This window comes from Urocitellus parryii, chromosome 7 (genome assembly GCF_045843805.1).
Source record: "Urocitellus parryii isolate mUroPar1 chromosome 7, mUroPar1.hap1, whole genome shotgun sequence".
Classification (NCBI taxonomy): domain Eukaryota; kingdom Metazoa; phylum Chordata; class Mammalia; order Rodentia; family Sciuridae; genus Urocitellus; species Urocitellus parryii.
Genome location: NC_135537.1, coordinates 1,466,427 through 1,487,304, shown reverse-complemented (window position 1 = coordinate 1,487,304; position 20,878 = coordinate 1,466,427). Strand labels below are relative to the sequence as shown.

Here is a 20,878-nt window from a genome sequence, read left to right as displayed (position 1 = left end):
TTCTTTTTGAGTAAAGGGCATTTTATTCAGTAAATAATGCAATTTGGATATTTACATTGATTATGAAACTTTACCAGTTCCAGGTTTATTTAACTGGCCAGAAAGGCAGCCAAGGTTTAGTGTCCCACTGAGAGCACAGCAGGGGCAGAGCCCGACTCAGCCTGCAGGGCCAACCTCAAAGCCACCACAGCTGCCCTGTCCAACCACTACTGCACTCCAGGGGGCCTGGTCGCCTGCTCCACCTTCTCCCCACCAGCAGTATTTGCCACCTCCAAAGTCAGTGTCCAGTTGGAGCCAGCACAGGCCTCATAAGGCATGATGGGTCCTCATAAGGACCACTGGGGTCAGGACCCCAGAGGAAGGGGTCCTGAAGTCTGTGTGACTTCAGCAGGACCAAGGAGGGGGACAATCAGTCTGCAGCCCACTCTCCTGCTCAGGAACTGAACCCACATGAGGATCTTGAGTTGTCCCAGGCTTGCTGTCCACCAGGGCCCTGGTAGTCCTGTTCTTTAGAGGAGGACTCCTCCCCAGCTGCAGGTCAGTCTCTCAGCTCTTGTCCTGGACACCACCTTGTCACAGGAGAGTAGGGAGCAGGAGCTCCAAACCTCAGTTCTGTGTCCTGGCGAAAGAAAATCTAAAGTCAGACATGAAAAGCTAAGCACAGGAATGTTATGAGTGATTCGTAAGTAGATAGAGATGGTGAACAAATGACCCTCCAGATTCTGGGTATACCTTCTAAAAGGAGATGGTGAGGGCTGAGGTTGTAGCTCAGCAGTAGAGCACTCGCCTCACCCTGGGTTCGATCCTCAGCACCACATACAAATAATTAATAATAAAGTAAAAAACAAAAAAGGGAGATGGTGATAATGCTCAGGTGTATGCCATAAGACAAAAGCCGCAGCGGTGGAGATGGTCTTACTGCCTCTGCAGCGACTTTGCTCAGAAGGATGCTACAAGAGGCAAGAGAGTATCAGCTTGTGTGCCAGCTGGAAAACAAGGTGCCACTGCAGTCGCCAACTGCATGAAAAGCTGAACAAATGCAACAAGATGACCCAAGCAGACAGAGCATGGGCGTGACATACAAAGGAATGGTGCCCAGAGAAATCCAAGGCAAAAGGCAAGATTTCAGAGACTAAATTGGACATAATCTCAGCCAAAGCCTGAAGATGAACAAGGTGAAGTTTAAATTCCTGTCCTGTAGGTGGGTGGCGCTGGTCCCAGTCGAGCTTGAACTCCAAATCTAGTTCTGGGGTCGGAAGAAAATTCTAAAGTCAGACACGAAAAGCCAAGCAACAGGAATGCATTACGAGTGAAAGCTAAGAAGGGCTCCAGCAGAGAGCACCCCCAGGGCAGAGAACGCCCGAGTCGACACTTCACTGCGGCTTCCCGTGCTTGCCCGGAGGGCTGGGGTCCACCGGTGCAGTCCTCCTGAAACTAACCTGGAGCCGGTTAGCTCCTCCCGGGTGTCAGGCGGGGAGGTTTGGACCCTAGCTGGTCCTCTGCGGAACTGCCACGGCCACAGCGCATTCAGGGGCCTCCCGGAGAGTCGGCCGGTGCTGGGCTGGGTGCAGGGCTCGGTGCGCTACGGAAGAGCCCCTCCTCACGAGCTGCCGCGCTGCTCTCGAGTCGTCAGGGCAACTCGCAGTCCCCGCGACGCCGCCCGCTGCCCAGCACCCCGCGTGCGCGCCTGCTCTCCCGGGGGGAGTCGAGGGGCCGCGGTGGGAAGGCCACCGAGGCGCGGACCTCCGGCGCCCAGAGCGCCCCGGAAGCGCGCGGGCCGGCCGGCGAGGCAGTTCCGGTCGGCGCAGGCGGCCCCCTCCCGCTCGGAAGGTGAGTGGGCGCCGGTGCGCCGGTTCTGCCCGGCCCGCGACGTCCCGCGCGGTGACCGCGGCCATCGCTGCACGCGGCCCCGAGGCGGCGCGGGGAGCAGCCCGGGTCGGGCGCGGGAGGAGGGCGGGGCCGGCGCAGGCCACGCCCGCTGCCCTCGGCGCCGGCTGCGCGTTCCGGCAGAAGGCGCGTTGCTGCAGACCTCCCGCGCCGCAGTGTGGAAGAAAAACGCTCTCACGCTGGACGCGAGCTGTTCGTGCAAACCAAGTTAAGGAACAGTGTTTGGCCCCAGATGAGTCTCGGGGTGTGGCGGGCAGGCCGGACTTGGGGGTTGCCCCCTGCGGCCTCCGACTCTGCAGGGCGGGAGGAAGAGCCTCCTGGGACCCAACCTAGCATCTCCCTGCCCCAGCAGGCATGTTCAGCTTTTCATCCCCCCCAGGGCCAGGAGCCCCCGGCTATGGTACAGGAGGTTCCCCTGGAAGTGTCAGCATGCTCTTATGGTGGGTGAAGCCTCGGGTTGGAAGGACATTCAGGATCCTTTGCTGAAGAACTTGAGGTCAGCCCCTGCAGGTCTGCTGGTGCTGTCCAGGTGGCGTCCTAATAGGATTTCACATTGAACAAAACATCCCAGGTCCTTGAATCACCTCCTACCACAAGCTGGGCACCTCTCCACTTGCCCTTACCTCTTTCATCCTTGTGTTCCTGAATGAGGAACACTGTATCATATGGGGCTGCTTAGGAGCTGGTGTGATGTCCCATCTCCCCACAGACTTCTCCACCACCCTCATCTGCCTTGATTTTCATTTTCTTCAGGTCCCAGGTGCACACACCTTCAGGAAGTCTCCGGAAGATGGCGGCTCTAGGAGCTGTTGAGGAAGTTCTTCCTGTCCCATCTCCCATCAGTCTGTCATCATCAGGGACACCTGGAGCCCGGCACCACACAGCACAGCTTCACCTCCACAGTCGTCTACACGGTACTCATCTGGCCCACTGTGTTCCCTCTGCCCTACCTCCACACCATGGAGCCCCCATCTGACCCAGCAACCCAGCTGCTGAGAGGCAGCAGCAGACAGTTGTGCAGCTTCTGGGAGGCAGGGGCCTGAGGGGCAGCGCTAGGTCAGGACTCAGCCGTGGGAGGAGACCAAACCCATGTCTGGCTTCCTAGGAAAAAGCCCCTGGGACCATTTCTTCCCTGGTGTAGAAAGAATAGCCTCAGAATCTGGGCCTGGTGTGAGCAGGAGTGAGCCAGCACCCCCAGCCCTGTCTGAAGCTGTGTTCCCAAGCAGGAGAAGAGAGCCCAGAGTTGTTGCTAGGCTGCTTTGGGTATGGAACCTGTGGGACCTGCAGGGATGGAGCCATTGGCCTTGGTTTTACCCACAGTGTGTGTCTTTACTGGTCACAAGTAAGGAGCAGGCAGGGCACACTGTGCCCCTGGCACACCTGGCTCTTGGGTCATGGTGTCCTGAGGCTTCCTCTCTGTGTTGGATAGCCAGGCTCAGTGCTCCTAAGAGCCTGAGCCATTGACAGTAAAGACAAGGTCCCTCGTAAGGTATGTCCTGGCAGCCTGCACCTATGTTTAGGAGCTGGTGAAAGGTCCAGGAAAACAGCCTTCCTGGTGCCCAAGGTTCTCAGTCTCGGCTGTTCTTGTTAGTCTGTCTACTGGCATAGTGACGCTGAGGCTTGTGGAGCGTGACTGCTATACCGGGTCTAGGATGAGCTTTTCAAAGCCCAGCCACAGCCTTTCACATGCACACTCACAGATAAGGACAGAGAGGACACAAATAGCCAGGAAATCACATGGTGCAGCACAGGCCAAAATGGGAGTCGTGAGCTCTGCTGTCTGCTGCCTGACGGCAGGACCTTTTGCCCCTGCCCATCCCCAGGAGATTGCTGGGAAAGTGCTTCTTTGGAGCACCTTGCAGTGGTTCCCGAGAACTAGGTGGAATGTCTGGAAGGACCTCAGACTCATTCTGTGCCGAGCCTTGTGGGGCCACCCCTACCACCATCTCACCATCTCTTTCTCCTCTCCAGTGGTTTCTGGACTTTCAAGGGCCCCTGGCCTGTGCCCCAGGGTCTGCATCTCAGAGCCCAGAGCTGAGCCCCTTTGCTATCTGGTTTCATAGGAGTGCTCCAAGGCCCACAGATCCCTGACAGACCCCAGTGTTTCCAGAACCTGCCCAGGGTTCCCCTGCCAGTTAGAATTCGAGCCAGAACTTCTTAGAGCCAATCCTTCCAGCTTCCAGGTCAGAGTCTGAGATGAGCCAAAGGAAGCCCACCCAGGAGCCCTGAGTCCCAGTGATCGTCAGAGCCCACCCTATACCCAGTCACTCCTGGAGACTCTCTGGCTGGGCTCATACTGGGCACTTGGTGTCCTGCAGGAGGAGCTGGCTCCTTCCTCCTCAGAGGAAATGAAGGATGCAGGGGGCTCGTTAAGCAGGGTGCTCAGCTGTCCCTGTGGGCAGCAGGCTGAGATCTGTGTCCGAAGCTGAGACCACCTCCTGGCTGGTCCAGCCTCTTAGCGCAGGCTAGGAAGCAGGTGTAGGACATAGTTGTTCTTCTCCCAGGACCTCCGTGTTCCTATAGAGACATAGGTCAGGAGCCATGGCCAGTTTGGGGTGCTGAGGGTCTGACACAGCTCCTCAGGGTCTGTGTGGTATCAATATAGGGGCATTGGAGGGCAGTGGGGCCTTCTGATGGGTGCATGGGAAGGAGGCCAGGCCAGAGACTGCCCAGCTTTTGTCTGCTTACAGAGCAAGGGAGGGTAAGTCCCAAAGCCAGGTTCTCAGGAGGGCTTCCTAGGGCAGCTCTTGACCAAGCTGGGGAGGAGGAGAAAGGGTACTCCTGGCTGGGGAGGCTCCCGGCAGTGGCACGGTCAAGCTGCCCTCTCTTGTAGAGGTGATGGGGAGATGCTGGGGAGGTGTATACGTGGCAGTGGAGGAGGTGGTGCTGTGAGTTAAGGGCTTGGCCCAGGTCACGTGGCATCCTGTAGGTGGCCTGGGCAAGTGGGGCTGATTCCAGGGAGGCAGCACTCTGGAGGGTGGGGCCTGAGCCATAGCCCCCAACCCCTAGGCTCTCCCAGCTCCAACCCTGAGGTGCTCTCCCAGCCATCAGAACTGGATCTCCAAGACCTAGAGGAAGTGGAGATCGGCAGAGACACCTGGCTTGGTGAGTGAGGACCACCGCCCACCCTGCCCGGCACTCGGAGCGCGTCTCCCATTGCCCTGGAGCTCCTGAGCACCAGGCTCTGGGTACTCCCACTGCTGTGGCTGGCGGCTGCCGCCACGGAGTGGGGCTACAGTACAGTTGTCACTGAGGCCACCGCCACCCCATGGAGCTCTCTGAGCAGGTATGAGCTCATTGGATCTTGCCCGTCTGGCAGGGCAGGCTTCAAGAGAGGCTTGTTCCTTGTCCCTCAGTACTTGAGCCCAAAGGATCAGTTTTGAGAGTTCTCCAAGTTCCAGATCCTTGCCAGTCCTTAATGTCAACCCTGGGGCCACGTCCTCCCAGCTCAGAGTAGACATGCAGGTCTCGTTAACCACTGTGTCCTCTTAGCCAGCCAAGGCCCCGTACACATGCTCAGGTCACCGTCTGACAGAGCCCAGCTGCCCCCCACCTTATGTTTTATCTCAGCTGTTTGGGGCGAACACCTTGGCCACTGTTCGGTGCCTCCTTCCACCTCACCAGTCCCAAGTCAGGCTTGCCCCGCCAGATTCTGCTCTTACTTGGTCCCAGACCCTAGAATGCCGCAGTGGGGCTGGAGCTGGGTACCATCTGTCTGCCGTCTCTCCTTTCAGACTCAGAGGCAGAGCCTGGGCAGGCTCCATCATCTCCCCACCAGCATGTTTCTGAAGACAGGGTGGACTCAGAGAGAGGGGCACTGAGGGGCCTCCTGAGGAACTTTCCCCATAGGCCCAAGTGTGGGGACAGCTTTGGGCAGGAGTCCAGCCTGGAGCGGCCAGCAGACCAGCCTCCAGGGCCCATGCCCTGCACCCTGAGGAGGAGTGCCTGGTGCCTGGCACTCCTGCCGCAGGGAGCTTCAGAGACCGAGGGCAGCCCTGAACAGGCTCCAGAGCTGGGGTGCAGCTTGGGTCCCAGTCCACCACAGGCCAGTGCACGCGGCACCAAGCCGCACCGCTGCGAAGCCTGTGGCAAGAGCTTCAAGTACAACTCGCTGCTGCTGAAGCACCAGCGCATCCACACAGGTGAGAAGCCCTATGCCTGCCACGAGTGCGGCAAGCGCTTCCGTGGCTGGTCTGGCTTCATCCAGCACCACCGCATCCACACCGGGGAGAAGCCCTATGAGTGTGGCCAGTGCGGCCGCGCCTTCAGCCACAGCTCACACTTTACGCAGCACTTGCGCATCCACAACGGCGAGAAGCCCTACAAGTGCCGCGAGTGTGGCCAGGCCTTCAGCCAGAGCTCCAACCTGGTGCGCCACCAGCGGCTGCACACGGGCGAGAGGCCCTACGCCTGCAGCCAGTGTGGCAAGGCCTTCATCTGGAGCTCCGTGCTCATTGAGCACCAGCGCATCCACACGGGCGAGAAGCCCTACGAGTGCGCCGACTGCGGCAAGGCCTTCCGCGGCCGCTCGCACTTCTTCAGGCACCTACGGACCCACACCGGCGAGAAGCCTTTTGCATGTGGTGCCTGCGGCAAGGCCTTCGGCCAGAGCTCCCAGCTCATCCAGCACCAGAGGGTGCACTACCGCGAGTAGCCAAGCCTGGCCTGCAATAAATCCTGTGTGTGGAAACAGGAGCTGGCTTCTGCTGGGCGAGGTGGGCTGCTTCCCAACCTGAGGGCCACCACAGGGGGAGGGCCTGAGGCCAGGAGCTGACCTGACCCTTCCAGAGCCTTGCCATGGAGCCGTCAGACCTGCCCAGCACCGGGTGGGACCAGTGGGAGCACCTGGAGCAGGCGGGCGGACGGGGGGCTGCCTTCCAGGCTCCTGCCTTCCTCCAGCAGCCTGTGGCTGCTCAGGCTTCCTGTCGACCCTGGGCATAGGGTCTGCAGCAGCTGGGTCTCCTCATGGCGTGTTCTCCCTGCACAGCCCTCAGACCTGCTCGTTGTCTCCTCCTGGCTCTTCCATTGAGGGCTTGCAAGGTCAGCAGGCTTCCACGAGAGGACCTCCCCGACCTGTGTTCTCCCTGTCTGGCCTCCCATGCTCCTGCTCTGAGAAGGTGGGGACCTTGAGTCGTCGGGGCTGGACAGGTGTGCAGAGGGGTCAGGCTTTTGTCTTCTGAAGATCTTCCCAGAGAGTCCTGTGGAGGGAAGGGCAGAGCCCGGTGGAGAGGGCAGGCTCCAAGCAGCCAGGGTTCCGGGCACCTTTCCCGCCCAGCTGTTCCCTCCAGAGCAGCTGAGGGACAGCAGACTCCTCCAAGATGGCAGTGCCCAAGTGTGACCTCCCTGGCCCTCCCCACTGCTGGGCTTGCCAAGGGTTCCTGCTGGCAGGTCCCCGTGGTGGCTGGGAGGCACTGCCCTGCTGCACTGGTGGTGTGCTTTGTGGCTGTCATCAGCCCTTGGCCAGCCTGTTTCCCAGGGGCCACGGAAGTTATGAGGTGACACATGGCTTCCTGCATGTCACAAGCAGTGACCAACCTCAAGTCTCCTGATGGGTCACCACAGCCCTCTGCAGCCCCTTGAGGAAGGCACCTGTGGCCACCAAGTGCTGTTTACCCCCACCCTGTGTCCCCATGCCAACTGAGAGCCAATCAAGAGGTGAGAGCTAGAGGTTAGGCTGTTGCCTGCCTCCCCCGCCCCTCGGGGATATGTGGGCAGCGCGAGACTCTGCAGGCAGCCCAGCAGCCTCATCACCAAGGAGGGGCTCCATTGGCAGCAGTGGAACCCAGCAGCATCTAGGGGAGGTCCTATGGTGCTCCAGGGCTCCCAGCCTCCTGGAAGTGGCCTTCAGGCACTGTGTGGGGCAGGGCCAGGTGCCCCAGAACTAGCTGTGGGTGCTAGTGGCTGGCAGGGCAGCTCTTCTGTGCTGGGTCTAAACCCTTGCTGAGGCAAAGTCACCGTTGTCCCTTGCTGGGCAGGACCACCAAGATGAGCTGAAGTGGAATTTGCATCTCCCGTGGTACACTTTTTCCTCCAAGCCCTGGCAGTCAGCAGATTCCCAGATGTTCCACCTGATCTCCACCCAATGTTTCCAGGAAATTCAGAGTGGACGGGGTCAGGCATGGCTCCTCAGGACCGTTCTACTTACCCTTGCCCATCCCCATCAGCATTCACTTGGTTGGGGCACTTCTCTTATCTCCTGTGCCCCAGAGGGACCTGGGCACCATCTCCCCTCAGTTATTCCTGCCCTGCAGGAGGTATCTTGTCTGGGCCAGCCTGTGAAGGGCTCCTGCAGTGGCTGTTTCCAAACTGCAGAAGTGACCATTTCTGTGAGCACAGCGTCTGCATTTGGTCCCAGAGAAAGGGACCCTAGAGGGACACTTGAGCCATCAGGTCCTGGAGCTGCCAGAAAGGATTTTGTGAGGCAGTTTCCAGGGATTGCAGGCAAGGGGAGGGAGGGCTGTGAGCTGATGAATCCTAGATGGAACCACTTGGTTTTAGAGTATGAGGATCTGCTCCAGGGTGCCGTGAGACAAGAGGCAGATATATCCAGGGTCACGCTGCATTTTATTGTGGAACTTGCTGACAAAAGCGAAGTTGTGATAAGATCAATAGCATTCTCAAAATTTGGATCAGAAAGGGGCATATATATGAATCAGGACCAAAGTAACCTCATCCTGGCTAAATTGTACCTGGTTTATCTTAATATGAAAGAGTGGGTACATCCCTGGAGTCTGGGTCTAACCTTGTGCATTGTTTGCTAGTTGGTGAGTGCAAAACCAGTAAGCACCGCCAGGAGGAAGAGTAGAGAGGCATATTACTTGAAGTCAGGAGAACACTGGAGATAATTCTCAAAGCAGTGTGTCCCCCCCAAAAAACAAAGCAATGGACTTTTATTGGGGAAATGAGCATATTTCCCTAGGAGACTCATCACTTGTAGAGGTGGGCACACTGCTGGGAATGCTCAGTTTGAGGTCACAGCACAGCCTTAAAAAAAAAAAAAAAAAAAAAAACCCAGCTGGCGATGCCTCTGGGCAGAGAATTCAGTATCACAACGAGCAAAGTTCACTCCAGGTCACCTAGACTCCGTGATCAGCAGCTTGCACTGGTTCCTTGTAAGTTGCTCTGGAGAGTTTGGTCTGAAACAAAACACCTCTGATGGAGCATTAAGTCACTTAAGGAGCGGCTTCTCCCTTCCTCCAGGAAGCCTAGGCGTTTGTCCCTAAGTGTACCAGCCCAGCGCTAACAGTATGATTCTGTGGTTTGTCTATTACAGTTTGCTGGGGAACTATGCAGGAAAAACCAGTTAGGGTTACTCGGGGGCAATTGTGGGGGTAGACTCAAGATGGCTGTAGTCAAGCTGAATCTACCCAGGCTGCACGTGGCTGTGGCAAAAAGGGTCAATCCTGGGTTTGGAGACTGCTGTTGGACACAAGGGTTTTATTTTTACATAAACATACCTGTATGGTGCAATGGATAAGAAAATCAACTGTGGAACTTAAAGGACAGCTCTACTCTTATCTGTGTAAAATGAGATCAATTTCTCTGAACCTGTTTCCTGGTTAGTAATATGATGAAGTCGGGTTTTCAGTGTTTTGAGAGCCCTTGGGTAAGTTGGGACTTCAGTCGCAAAGCAGTTAGCAACCCTGCCCTTCAAGGGGATAGAGGAGGCCAGATCCTGGTGTTGACCCTGTGCCCCTCACGGGATACTTCCTTCATCTGGTAGGTAGCCTTGTGTTTAGCTGTGGACCTCTACCAAGGTTTCCTCACTTGGGAGCGTGTCTATGCTGGCAGACACCTGAGTGGCTCTTGTCTGACCCATTTTGTGGAAGGCAATCCATCTTTGCCCCCGCGGTTCCTTTCTAAGACTCCGCTCCTGCAGCTGGTCCGACTGTGGCTAGACTGGGTTCATTGCTGGACGCTCACGTTCCCACCCCAGTCCTGGCCAGCACCCCCTCTCTCCTGGACCACAGCTTCAACCCAGAGTTGGATTCCCTTTTTCTTCCCACCTACGCCCCCCTCTTCCCGCAAGCCCTTATGGCCTCTAGGTCCCCTTGCTTGCCCCGTCTGTGCCCCACCGCCGCATCCCCCAGCACCTCGGACAGCGCCGGGCGAGCAGCCGCGGTCCCCGGCTGGGCTTGGGAGCCAGCCCTCGGGAGTGCCTGCGGCGTGGGGCGGGGCCTGCTGGCCGCGCTTCCGTCTCGGCGGTGCGCGTTCCGCGCGCTGGAACTTGGGCCTCCGGGGCCACGGAGCACCCCCCCTGCCCCCGAGCCGGCCGGCCGCGCTTCCTCCGGGGCCCCTCTGGTCCCGGTCCGCCCCGCGCGCGGCGGCCAGCTGGAGCTGTGAGCGTGGGGCGTGTCCCCCGCATCAAGCCAGGGACCCGTTCCGCAGGCGCGCCTTGAACGAGGCCGGTACCGTTTGGCCAGCGACACTTGGTGGCCACCGTGAAAGGAGGGAGGCTGGAGGAGTGGTGGGGAAAGCTCCGCGAAGGCGCGTCCTGGAATGTCGGGACAGCGCCTTCTCCGTGCAGCCCACCGGGATCGCCGAGCGTCTGCCCCTGTCGCCTTCTCCTGCACACCAGTCGGGGCGAAAGGGATGCTCCTGCTGTTGCCGCCGGAAGAGACCCACCCTCCTGGACCTTGCCTGGACACAGTCTGTCGGCCAGGCAGCTAGGCGCTGCCTGCCTCCTGCGCAGTCCTGTGTCCCTTCGGAGCGCACCTGGGCTCTAAGCACAGCCCGGGGGGTGCCTTCTGAGACCCGCAGGACCGGGAAGTGTACATCCCAGCCAATGGGCTCTGGCACCGGCTCTAACCTTGTCTCCCGCCTCACCTGCCCAGGGGGACCGGCCAGACTCCGTCAGGCAGCCAGCATCCCAGAACACGGTACTTACCTCTCCAGCCCCCTTCTTCGTCCCTCAGGCTCGAGCGCCAACCCTGCTGCCTCCCCTCACTCAGCCAGCAGCCTCCATGGGCTCTGCCAACAGCCCGCCCTTGCCTGCTGCCCTACTGGGTGGGTGGGAGGTACCACACCGCAGACCTCAGGGAGGAAAGTTGAAGTCACATTCTTAAAAAGCACGTTTTTAACAAATTTCTTTTTCCCCAAAGCATTTGTTTATGGTCTTTAAAGAGATTTTAGAAAATGTAAAAAGAAAAGAAAGAAAAAGAATAATGGAAGCCAGGAAACGTTTTTCCTTCCTGTCAGTAATTATGAAGAAGTGTTTGCCTATATTTTCAATCAGTTCTTGGTTTTAAAAGGAACTCAATGCTTAACTCATCCCTAAAATAACCTTCCTGACCTGAGGTCTCAGATTTGCCAGGATCTGTCCTGGAGCCCTTGTGAGGCGCTCCAGGGGGATGAGGCCCAGTGAGGCCCTACACACAGCTGTGTGCTGAGCCCAGGACTGGACTCTGGAGCCCACACTGCACTCCCACTGCCACCCTGTCCTCCCTCAGTTTGCTGTGACTGGGAGTGGATGGCGTGTTTCCAGGGAGGATGCCTGGATGGGGTCACAGGGGCAGCGGTGTGAGCAGGGTCCTCCAGGCTCCCCTTCAGGGTCCTGGAATGCCCATCCATGCTCCTTGGGAGAGACCTTTTATCCCAAATGGGAGAGCTGATCCTAAGTGTGTCCCCAGCATGGGAAGCAGGTTTGGCCAGTTACGCCCCAGGCATTGCCCAGGGGTGCTTCATGCATTCCAGTGCATCTGGTGTTAGCGGAGGTTTCAAAGTCAGCAGGATGCTCCAGAGAGCCTGGCTGCTTGTGGGCCACTTTCAGAGTGTCCAGCAGTTGGTGACTTTGTCACATACCTCCTTACCCACTCTAATTCGGTACAGCATGCTGGCCCCAGGCAGCTGAGGTGAAAAGCACTGACTCCCAAGAGTCACATAGTTCCCCATGGCCTGGGCGGAGGCAGGTGGGGACAGAAGTCCACCTGTGTGCTGGGGGGGGGGGGCAGGGGGACTCAGTCTTGTAATTCACATCTGGTAACTCCCAGCTCCAACTCGGGCCTTAGGCGGGGCGTCGTCTGCCAGCAGACGGGCAGTGTGGTTTGGTGCAGATTCAGGCTTTCCTTTGGGTTCTCATAGGCAGCCTGTCCTGGCAGGAGAGCCGGTTGCCCTTTGCCAGTTCTGCCATGTCCCTTACAGGAGCCAGGTCTTCCCTAAGCTGTGGCCCCGTGTCTTCTTTAAAATGCAGTGTCCCTCTTTCCTCACCTCTCCAGCCCACAGACCACCCTCCTGGGTCACACTAGGCCTGTGGGACATTCTCCACCTCTCCTCAGAGGCTGCCCAGGCAGCGCTGTGTCCAGCCAACTCCAGCCCAGACTTAGCAGAGAGCAGGACCACATCACCATGCCCTCTGCTCTTTCTCTTCTGTGACTTATTTTTAGGAAGAAACAAGAAGGTTCTAGAAATTAGGAACGCACTGTGCCACAGCAGCTCAGTGAGGACAGGGGCAGGTCGCACAGCTGCCTGGATCTGTGTTTCCCTACCCAGATGAGACACAGAGGCCGCTCCGCAGGGAGCTGGGGCAGAATGCTTGCTGGTGACAAGCACAGTGGTGGGCAGACAGGCCCACAGAGAGGTCCTTGGACAGTCCTGGGAGCAGACAGCCTGTCCCCTGCTGACTCCGTGAGGTCCTGTGCCCCGCCTGCGCCTGGCAGTCACCTCTCCTTTGGTCCTATGGCCTGCCTTTAGGCCAGGGAGCAGGAACCCACTGAGCTTTTCAGCCCTGGCACCTTTAAGGAGTGCTAAGCTTCGGTGACTTAGGCCTGCGGTCTGCATTTGGAGGTGCAGGGCTCAGGCCCTTTCCAATACCCACAAGTCCCGCCACCGCTCCCTGCTGCACCTCTCCCCTGACTCAGGCAGTGGCAAGGCCCTACTGAGGTGGATGGTGCCAGGCGTCCATCCTCTGGAGGAGTGCAGTATGTTTCTGGGAATGGGCTGGTTTGTTTCTGTATTCCTTTAATAAGTATAGTTGCGACTTCTCATATGACCATTAAGTATGAAGGAAAAAACGTGACTTTCCCAATTAATGCAAATACTTCTAAAGAATGAACCTGTTTGCTCTAAATGATTCATCTGTGGAACTGTAAATTGTTAATGTTTAATGAGAAACCCCCTGTAGGAAAAACAGTCAAGGAAGTTTTTGAGAAATTAAATTAAAATCTAGAGAAGAAGAATTCATGTTAAGAAGACAGATTAGTGCTTGGTACTGGGCAACTTGTTTTTGTTCCTGTGCACAATGATTTGATGCTCTTACTCTTGTTTGATTAAAATCAGTAGCCTCTCTTTTCAAGCTAACCACTTGCCATAACCGTGGCTGTTCTAGTCAATAAGTCAAGAAAGAATAGTCAAGGTGTAGGCCAGTAGTCTGGACATTTCTAACTATTATTAAAAGCTAACTAACAGAAACAGCTTAAAGCAAAACGCAAACTGAAAGTAAAAATGCTTGCTTATGCATAAGCCAGGATACATTCTTCTATTTTAATTGTAGCTACCTAATATTTTTGTTTCTTTGAGTAATGATTCCTGTTTTGTAACCACAAAGTACTGTGAGCCTGCCAAAATGACAAGTTTGTATGATCAACTTCCCAAGTAGAGATGGGGATTCGGCACCTTCACTCTGTGTCTGTGTTGGTTCGCCGCTGCCTTTCGCCATCTCTCGCCGACTCCTCGCCATCCGTTCCTCTCCTGAGACCCCCTGCCCGAGCTGGACTCCGACAGCTCCCCACAGCCCCGTCCGCGTCCCCACCCCCCGCGTCCAGGACAAAGCTCCTAATTTCCCTTCTCCCTGCCTCTCACGAAAACGGACGCTCTTGCCCCCCATGGTCCGGGCACGACCAGAATCCGGTGACACCGCCCTGTCCCTTTCTGGTTTCAGACCGTGAGGACCAAGGAGCGCAGAGCAGGGAGGCCTGGAGCGGGCAGCGCCCCGGGGCGCCCGCGGGGGAAAGCCCAGCCCAGCCCGCGCCCGGCCGAGGCCTCCCCGCCGCGCCTGGGGCCAGGGCGCACGCGTGCGGCGAGTGCGAGGGGCCTTCCGCCGCGGGAGGGCGGGCGCCGCCCAGCACCAGCGCGTCTCTCGGGGAGAAGCCGAACGCGTCGGCCACTGCGGCCGCGCCTTCGCGCACAGCTCGCACTTCGCGGCACCTGCGCTTCCACGCCGGCGGGAAGCCCTTCGCGTGCCCGAGCGCGGCCAGGCCTTCAGCCAAGCTCCAGCACCGCAGGGTCCTACGGGCGAGCGGCCCTAGGCGTGCCCAGACCGCGGCCGCGCCCTCAGCCGCGCCTCCTTCCTCAGCGAGCACCGCCGCATCCACACGGGCGAGAAGCCCCACGAGTGCGGCCAGTGCGGCCGCGCCTTCCGGGCGCCGTCGGCTTCTTCCGGCACCAGACCGTGCACGCGGGCGAGAGGCCGTTCCGCTGCTCCGAGTGGGCAGCGCCTTCCGCCTCAGCTTCCATCTGATCCAGCACCGGCGGGTGCACGGCGCGGAGTGCGCCCGGCCCGCCGCCCGCGGAGAGAACCCGAGGCTGGCCGGTGGCGCGGGGCAGCGGCGGTCGGACGCGGGGTGGCAGGGGACCCGCACAGCGCCTGACACCTGCGCAGGAATTGCCCTCCTGAGATGGCTTTTGACAATGCCGGAGACCAGGTCAGGAGCTGGGCCAGAGGCGACGCGGCCTGACTTTGGACCGGCTTCAGGTGAACCATGCTTTTACACCATTTAATTGTCTGGGCTTTATGTCCAGGCCTTCACCTCCCACTCCGACCCTTCACAAGAATGGCGAGAACCTACTGGGCCAGCCCGAAGCCAGGCCCAGGGGGTTCCTTGCCCCTTCCCAGCAGATGGGGAGAGAGGAAAGGCCTTGGCCCGCAGGGTTCAGAGTCACACTGCTTGGTCAAGGAGAGATGGAATTTGCAAAGGAGCCAGGTGCGGGGCATGGCGGGAGGGACAGGAGAGGGATGAGCAGGAAAGAGAGGAGACTCCTGCCCAGGGAAAAGGGCTTGAACTCTGTCCAGTGGGTGGTGCGCAGCTCACCTGAGCCACAAATCAAGATCAAACAGGAAACATCAATAACTGGGGGGAGGACATCTCCCCAATACAGAATGTTCCATGGGGATGGGGGGAAGGGCTTTTATACTTTATAGGTCATCCCCTTTAGTTGTTTTGGTTTTATATGTGTTTTGCAACACTGCGTAATTTTTTTTCAAATAAATATGCAGCATATGGTGGGTATGCATCACAGATGTTTTTATTGATGCAGTAATGAGAAAGCCGCAAGCACACAATGGTGAGGGATGGCAGGAGACAGGTGCAAGAGCCCAGTTCCAGGGCAGCAGGCTGCAGGTGCCTAAGGGAGCTTGCTGGGGCTGACCCAGGCTTCTGCACTGGGGATAAGTGCCCAGGGGCACTGTAGCAGGGCAGGTATCCTACCTACCCATGGCCACTCTTTGCCCCTGCTGTGGTCCTAGGCCTGTGGTCTGCATTCTCCAACTCCGCATTCAGAAGCTATGAATGCATCAGAAAAGGAAAGGATCCTGGCAATGAGTGGCCTGCTTGACCACCATGGGCAAAGTGGCAGCCAAAGGCCTCTTCATCACATTCTTCCTGCCATCTCTCCCAGCTTGCAGCAGATTCCCACTGTCTGATTTTTGCTGAACTCATTGTGCTGGGGACACAGGAAGAGCCCCTGTGGCTTCTCCACATTGACTAGGGATATCCTAAGGGGTTAAACTATTCTGTCAGACTGGGTCCTGGAATGACGTCCAAGACACAGTGCCTACTATCTGGCCTTCACCAAAAGGCTGATCCTGTGATGGGATGAGAAGTGGGCCTCTGTAGTTTCTGGCTACTACTCTTAGCACAGCAAAGCCTGGCGGAGCAGGGGGGTCCCCCATTTCCTAGACGCCAGTCCTTCCTCTCAAAATGCTCATCTATAAAACAGACTCTCGGGGTTACTGAATTAAAGGCTGACTGTCGTGGCTAGGGACTGTGGAAGAGAATGGTGACTGGAAGCCAACACGAGTGGCCGGCCTGCCTGTGTCGTCCCCTGAAGTCTAAATTAGTGGAGGGAGAGAGCACACGTGGCGTGTTGGAGACAAACCAATCAGCAAACATGGCTCCCTGTGCACACACAAGTCCTGCCTGGCACCCCTGCAGCCCCCTCTCCAGGGACTTGCCAGCTCTGAGTGTTCTCAGCCGGAACTCTTGGAGTCAAGTGGACCCACCAAACAAAGGTCAAGTGTCAGAGTGCTCCTCTGACCTGGGAGCACATGGGATCTGAGGAGGAGTGCTCAGGTTGGGACCAGAGCCTTCATGCCACCTGGTCTCTCTTAAGACTGACTGGCCTTGGTCCCCAGCTGCTGCAGGCCTGACACCATCTCAGCCCAGAGCTGCAGAGGGTGGAGACCTCTCTCCCAGTCTCTGGAGACAGCTGGCAGAAGGCCCATCTTGGATGAACAGGCAGGGGAAGAATTCCAGAAAAATCTGGTGGGAAAAGGTAGCTGTCTCCATCCCAGACAGGAGGGAAGGCTGCTGTCAGGTGGTGTGAAGAAGGAGCCTCAGCAGAACCAGTAATGGGCCCCAGATGCATCTCTGAACTGTTGGGAAGGAAAATCCAATGCAGATCCCATGGCTGAATCTGCCTTGTGCCATCTTCAGGAACAAATGTCAGTAACACATCTGCATGACGGTAAAGTAGGTGCATTTGAAGAAAATCCTCTCAGCATCTTGGTGTGCAGGCCTAGCCATTGTGTCCACTGTCCACTGGTCCAAGAACATACTCTGCTGGGACTTAGACATGAAACAGCTTTTCCCTATATTATTTCTTTTAAAGAATTCATTGTTTGTTCGTTTGCTTTATGTGGCACTGAGGAGTGAACCCTCAAATATGTGAAGCAAGTGTTCTACCTCTGAGCTACACCCTGACCTTTTTTAAAATTTATTTTGAGGCAGGATCTCCCTAAGCCGCCCAAGTGACGTTATGCTTGTAATCCTCCTGCCACAGGCACACAAGTAGCTGGGATCCTCATCCCCTCTAGCTCCTTTTTATTTTGAGAGTTTCCTGCCTCCGTGCCCTGAAAATCTAGGATCACAGGTGTGCACCACCACACTCTGCATCCCCTCTTTTTTTTTCAAGCTTATACATGTCATATTTTACTTGTTTATCAAGAGGTCATTTTTGAGGGGCTGGGGATGTGGCTCAAGCGGTAGCGTGCTCGCCTGGCATGCGTGCGGCCTGGGTTCCATCCTCAGCACCGCATACAAACAAAGATGTTGTGTCCGCCGAAAAATACAAAAAATAATAAAAATTAAAAAATGTTAAAATTCTCTAAAAAATGTCATTGTTGATAAAACACCTTATTTTCTTATTCAATAAGTAGAGTGTACTTCAGAGAAACTGGAAAATATAGAGTAGAAGAAGGAAATCACCGGTTTGCGTCAGTGGAAAATGCGCCTTTCTTTCCTTACAGATTCCCCCCTCACCCTGCCCAGCGGTGCGCGTGCGGCCACCCCTGCCCCGTGGTGCTTCCGGAGGGCCTCTCGCAGACCACCGGGCAGTCGGCTGCCAAGTCCGGCTACGGAGCAGTGGCGGGCGCCTGGAGAAGCCCGGCTCCAGGTCAGCCTTTGTGCCACGCCCAGTGTGGCACTGTCCCCTCCCGCCGGGGTCCGACCTCGCCTTCGGTCGCTGGGTCAGCTCCCCCGCCTTCCTCTGCTCCCGGGGATGGCAGGGCCGGACGCCCAGGACCGTGGCCAGAGCGCCCGCTGCCCGGTGGGGCGTGGGAGCCAGGAGCGACAGGGCGGGTGCCGGCCGGGCCGCTGCCCCCAGAGCTCCCTGCTGGACTCGGGCGACCCGAGAGCCCCAGCTCCGGCCGAGGACCGGAGCCTGAGGTTGGGAAGGTGGCGGCTGGGCTGGGCTGGGCACAGAGCAGCAGTCCTCCCGCGCCCAGAGCGCCCCGGAAGTGCCCGGGGGCGGGGCCAGTGGGTGGCACTTCCGGCTGCGGGCGGGGCGGGCCGGCTGCTGGGCGGTGATGCGCGTCCTGGCAGTTGCCAGGGTCCCCCTGTTCTGGCAGCCCCCGCTTCCGGACGCAGTTGGATCCGCTCGCCTTGCTGCAGCATGGGGCTTGGAGAAGCCAGTCCTCAGCCCCAGCTGCACCATCCCATAACCTTTTCTTGTTTTAAAGTTTTATGTTCAAGTTTTTATAATTACTAAGAAAATATTAGGACCCATGGAAATTTCTCTAGACTCCCAGGGGCTGACCAACCTTCTGGGTGCACTCACTGCAGCAAAAAGCCACCGCCGGCTGCAGTGACCATTTGGTCTTGACCCTCTGGAGGGCCAGTGATGGGAGTGGGGCTGCCCCGGGGAACCCCCAGGTCCCCTTCCCAGTCTCTTCTCTGACCTCAGCTTACCCTCTGCTGTACCTAGCTCTCCCTATCATTCTGTTTCTTTTCTTCTTTTACCCAGGCAAGAATCGTTCCCTTTCCTGTTGTTCTGCAAGGTGCTGCCAAGCCTGATCTCCAAAAGCCTGTCCAAGGAGAGGGAAACCCTGATGGAGGCCCCCACAGGTGAGAGGTGTGAGGGGACAAGACCACAATGAGGCTCAGAGGAGTTGGGGAGGAGGGGGGCAGCTTAGGAATTCACCCCCTACCCATCCATCTGCCCAACTACTCAAGATTTAGCCAGGGCTCACCTTCCTGCCCCCTCATCTTCAACACTCCCTGCTACCTCTCCAGGTGCTTTCCTGGCCACAGCATGCCTCATGCTCCTTCTTCCTGGCTCCTTGCCTGCTAGTTGGCCTAGGTTCAGGAGGTGACCAGGGAGAGTGAATGAAAGAATGGAAGTGCTGGTGAGTCTTCTGCTTATTGTCCAGCTGCCCTGTCCGGCTCTAAGTTCTAAGCTCTCTCTGTCCCTAAGATGCAAGGCCACATCTGAAGTCCATAAAAGCTGAGGACTCATACCTCAATGTATTATTGTTGTTCCTATTAGTGCTCAGAACAATGCCGTCTTCCCTTGGTAAGGAAGTGTGCACCGTCAAAGCCTCTGCATGCTCAGTTTGCCAATTCTTGCTTAGTGGAAGCCTTGAGTCAACCAACCATGGCCACCCAGAACACCCACAGACCCAATACACCAGACTCACACCTCCCATGAACTGAGAGTCAGCCCCATGTCCACAGACAGATGCCTGTCCCTCCAGGGGGTACCAGATGCACTGTTCCAGACCCACCCCTTAAGCCCAGACCACGAATGTTAGAAAATAGGAACTGGATAGGCAAAATAATAGATATCCACTGCGTAGGACTTTAATCTTACTCCTCAGTCATGACCCTGGCTTGCTGGTGCCATCTCAAATTCACCTGTATCATGGTGACGGTCATCTTGTGTCTAAGCTTGTGCATGTCTGATCTCCTCTAGCTGTGAAAACTACATTTCCAGTGTGTGCTGGGCAGGCAGTGCAGACTGTGGGGCTGACTGCACAGCTGGAGGCTTCAGGGGCAAGAGGATGCCTTGAAGAGGCTGTGCCTGTGTTCCTGCAGGGGCCGCCCGGAGCACCCAGGTCTCAGGACCTTGGTGAACATGTGGACGTGGCACAGAGGCCTGGAGAGGGCCCCAGGGGACTGGGGACTGGTGAGAGAACTGGAGGGCCCAGCCATGGCCAGGGTGGTGTGTCCAGATCAGACAGCACACTTAACTCAGGCCCGGGAACAGATCAGCGAGGCCGCTGCAGAGGGCGGCCTTATCAGTGTGACACCTGTGACCGGAGCTTCAAATGCCACTCAGATGTGGTGAAGCACCAAAGCATCCATTCTGGGGGCAAGCCCTACGAGTGCAGCGACTGCGGGAAGGCCTTCATCCACAGCTCGCACGTGGTGCGGCACCAGAGGACTCACCACGGGGACAAGCCCTACGTGTGCCAGGAGTGCGGGAAGGCCTTCAGCCAGAGCTTCAACCTCCTCAGACACCAGAGGGTGCACACGGGCGAGAAGCCCTACGAGTGTCCCGAGTGCGGCAAGTCCTTCGGCCAGAGGTCGGACGCCGCCAAGCACCGGCGGATCCACACTGGAGAGAGGCTGTACCCGTGCAGCGACTGCGGCAGGACCTTCGCGCACAGCTCCAACGTGGTGCGCCACCAGCGGACTCACCGCGGGGCGAGCCCGTACGCGTGCCCGGACTGCGGCCAGGCCTTCAGCCAGAGCTCCAACCTCCTCCAGCACCAGCGGGTCCACACGGGCGAGCGGCCCTACGCGTGCCCGGACTGCGGCCGCGCCTTCAGCCGCGCCTCCTTCCTCAGCGAGCACCGCCGCATCCACACGGGCGAGAAGCCCCACGAGTGCGGCCAGTGCGGCCGCGCCTTCCGGGCACTGTCCGGCTTCTTCCGGCACCAGAGGGTGCACACGGGCGAGAGGCCGTTCCGCTGCTCCGAGTGCGGCCGGGCCTTCAGCCTCAGCTTCCATCTGATCCAGCACCGGCGGGTGCACGAGGCCGAGTGAGCGCACGCGGGGTGCGCAGGGTAGGGGCAGCACCTCTGGGGCCTCCCACACCGCAGGCCTGTTCTCACTCTGTGCAGCCAGGGAGACAATAAAGGTTTCTGCCTCTGAAAGCCTCCCTCTGTCTGCACCCGGCGGGAAAGAAGGGTAGGAAAGGCCGGCGTCGCTGATGGGCACGGCAGGCTTTCCCAAGGTAGAGACCTGAGGGACCCTGGGCAGTGCTGGACGGTGCCAGCTTTGCTCTGTGGTCAGCAGGCCTCACCTGTGCCCTCATAACTTCCCTTCATCTCATTCTTCAAGGTGAATGCAAAAAAGATATCAGGAGACTGCTTCTAATAGACAACCAAGAAACAGAATTTTTTAGAACGCAAAAGAAAATAGGGGTAGTGTGGGAAATAAGAAAAGGTGAACAAGATTATAAGTCATAACCTTGGAGAAACTGCAAGGAAAGCCAGCTGTGGGTGAGGTCGACAGTTGCTTGAGCCCAGGAGTTTAAAAAGAAACTGTAGCATTAA

The 20,878-nt window shown here is 57.6% G+C and overlaps 2 protein-coding genes and 1 long non-coding RNA gene across 8 annotated transcripts; 2 read left to right on the top strand and 1 right to left on the bottom strand.

Moving 5' to 3' along the window:
- Window positions 1–50: 50 nt before the first annotated feature.
- LOC113197488 (uncharacterized) lies at window positions 51–1,527 on the bottom strand. Its single transcript, XR_003302705.2, has 2 exons — window positions 1,440–1,527; window positions 51–619 (listed from the first exon to the last, which is right to left on the bottom strand). It is a non-coding gene; the product is annotated as an uncharacterized LOC113197488 (long non-coding RNA).
- Window positions 1,528–1,765: 238 nt separating this feature from the next.
- Gli4 (GLI family zinc finger 4) lies at window positions 1,766–9,266 on the top strand. 4 transcript variants are annotated; one of them, XM_026409833.2, is made up of 5 exons: window positions 1,941–2,094; window positions 2,267–2,383; window positions 2,641–2,801; window positions 4,897–4,992; window positions 5,622–9,266. In XM_026409833.2, the coding sequence occupies exons 2-5, from the start codon at window positions 2,325–2,327 to the stop codon at window positions 6,539–6,541; spliced, it is 1,236 nt and encodes a 411-aa protein (XP_026265618.2). In that variant the 5' UTR covers window positions 1,941–2,094; window positions 2,267–2,324; the 3' UTR covers window positions 6,542–9,266. The 4 variants fall into 4 exon arrangements, with proteins under 4 accessions (XP_026265615.2, XP_026265616.1, XP_026265618.2 ...); XM_026409830.2 differs by lacking the exons at window positions 1,941–2,094; window positions 2,267–2,383 and adding an exon at window positions 1,766–1,830; XM_026409829.2 differs by lacking the exon at window positions 2,267–2,383 and having other exon boundaries at window positions 1,941–2,239.
- Window positions 9,267–13,969: 4,703 nt separating this feature from the next.
- Znf696 (zinc finger protein 696) lies at window positions 13,970–20,461 on the top strand. 3 transcript variants are annotated; one of them, XM_077801397.1, is made up of 4 exons: window positions 13,970–14,575; window positions 17,348–17,493; window positions 18,343–18,443; window positions 19,291–20,461. In XM_077801397.1, exons 3-4 carry the CDS (start codon window positions 18,428–18,430, stop codon window positions 20,364–20,366), a joined length of 1,092 nt encoding a protein of 363 aa, XP_077657523.1. In that variant the 5' UTR covers window positions 13,970–14,575; window positions 17,348–17,493; window positions 18,343–18,427; the 3' UTR covers window positions 20,367–20,461. The 3 variants fall into 3 exon arrangements, with proteins under 3 accessions (XP_077657523.1, XP_077657524.1, XP_077657522.1); XM_077801398.1 differs by lacking the exon at window positions 17,348–17,493; XM_077801396.1 differs by lacking the exons at window positions 13,970–14,575; window positions 17,348–17,493 and adding an exon at window positions 17,534–17,765.
- The last annotated feature ends 417 nt before the right edge of the window (window positions 20,462–20,878 follow it).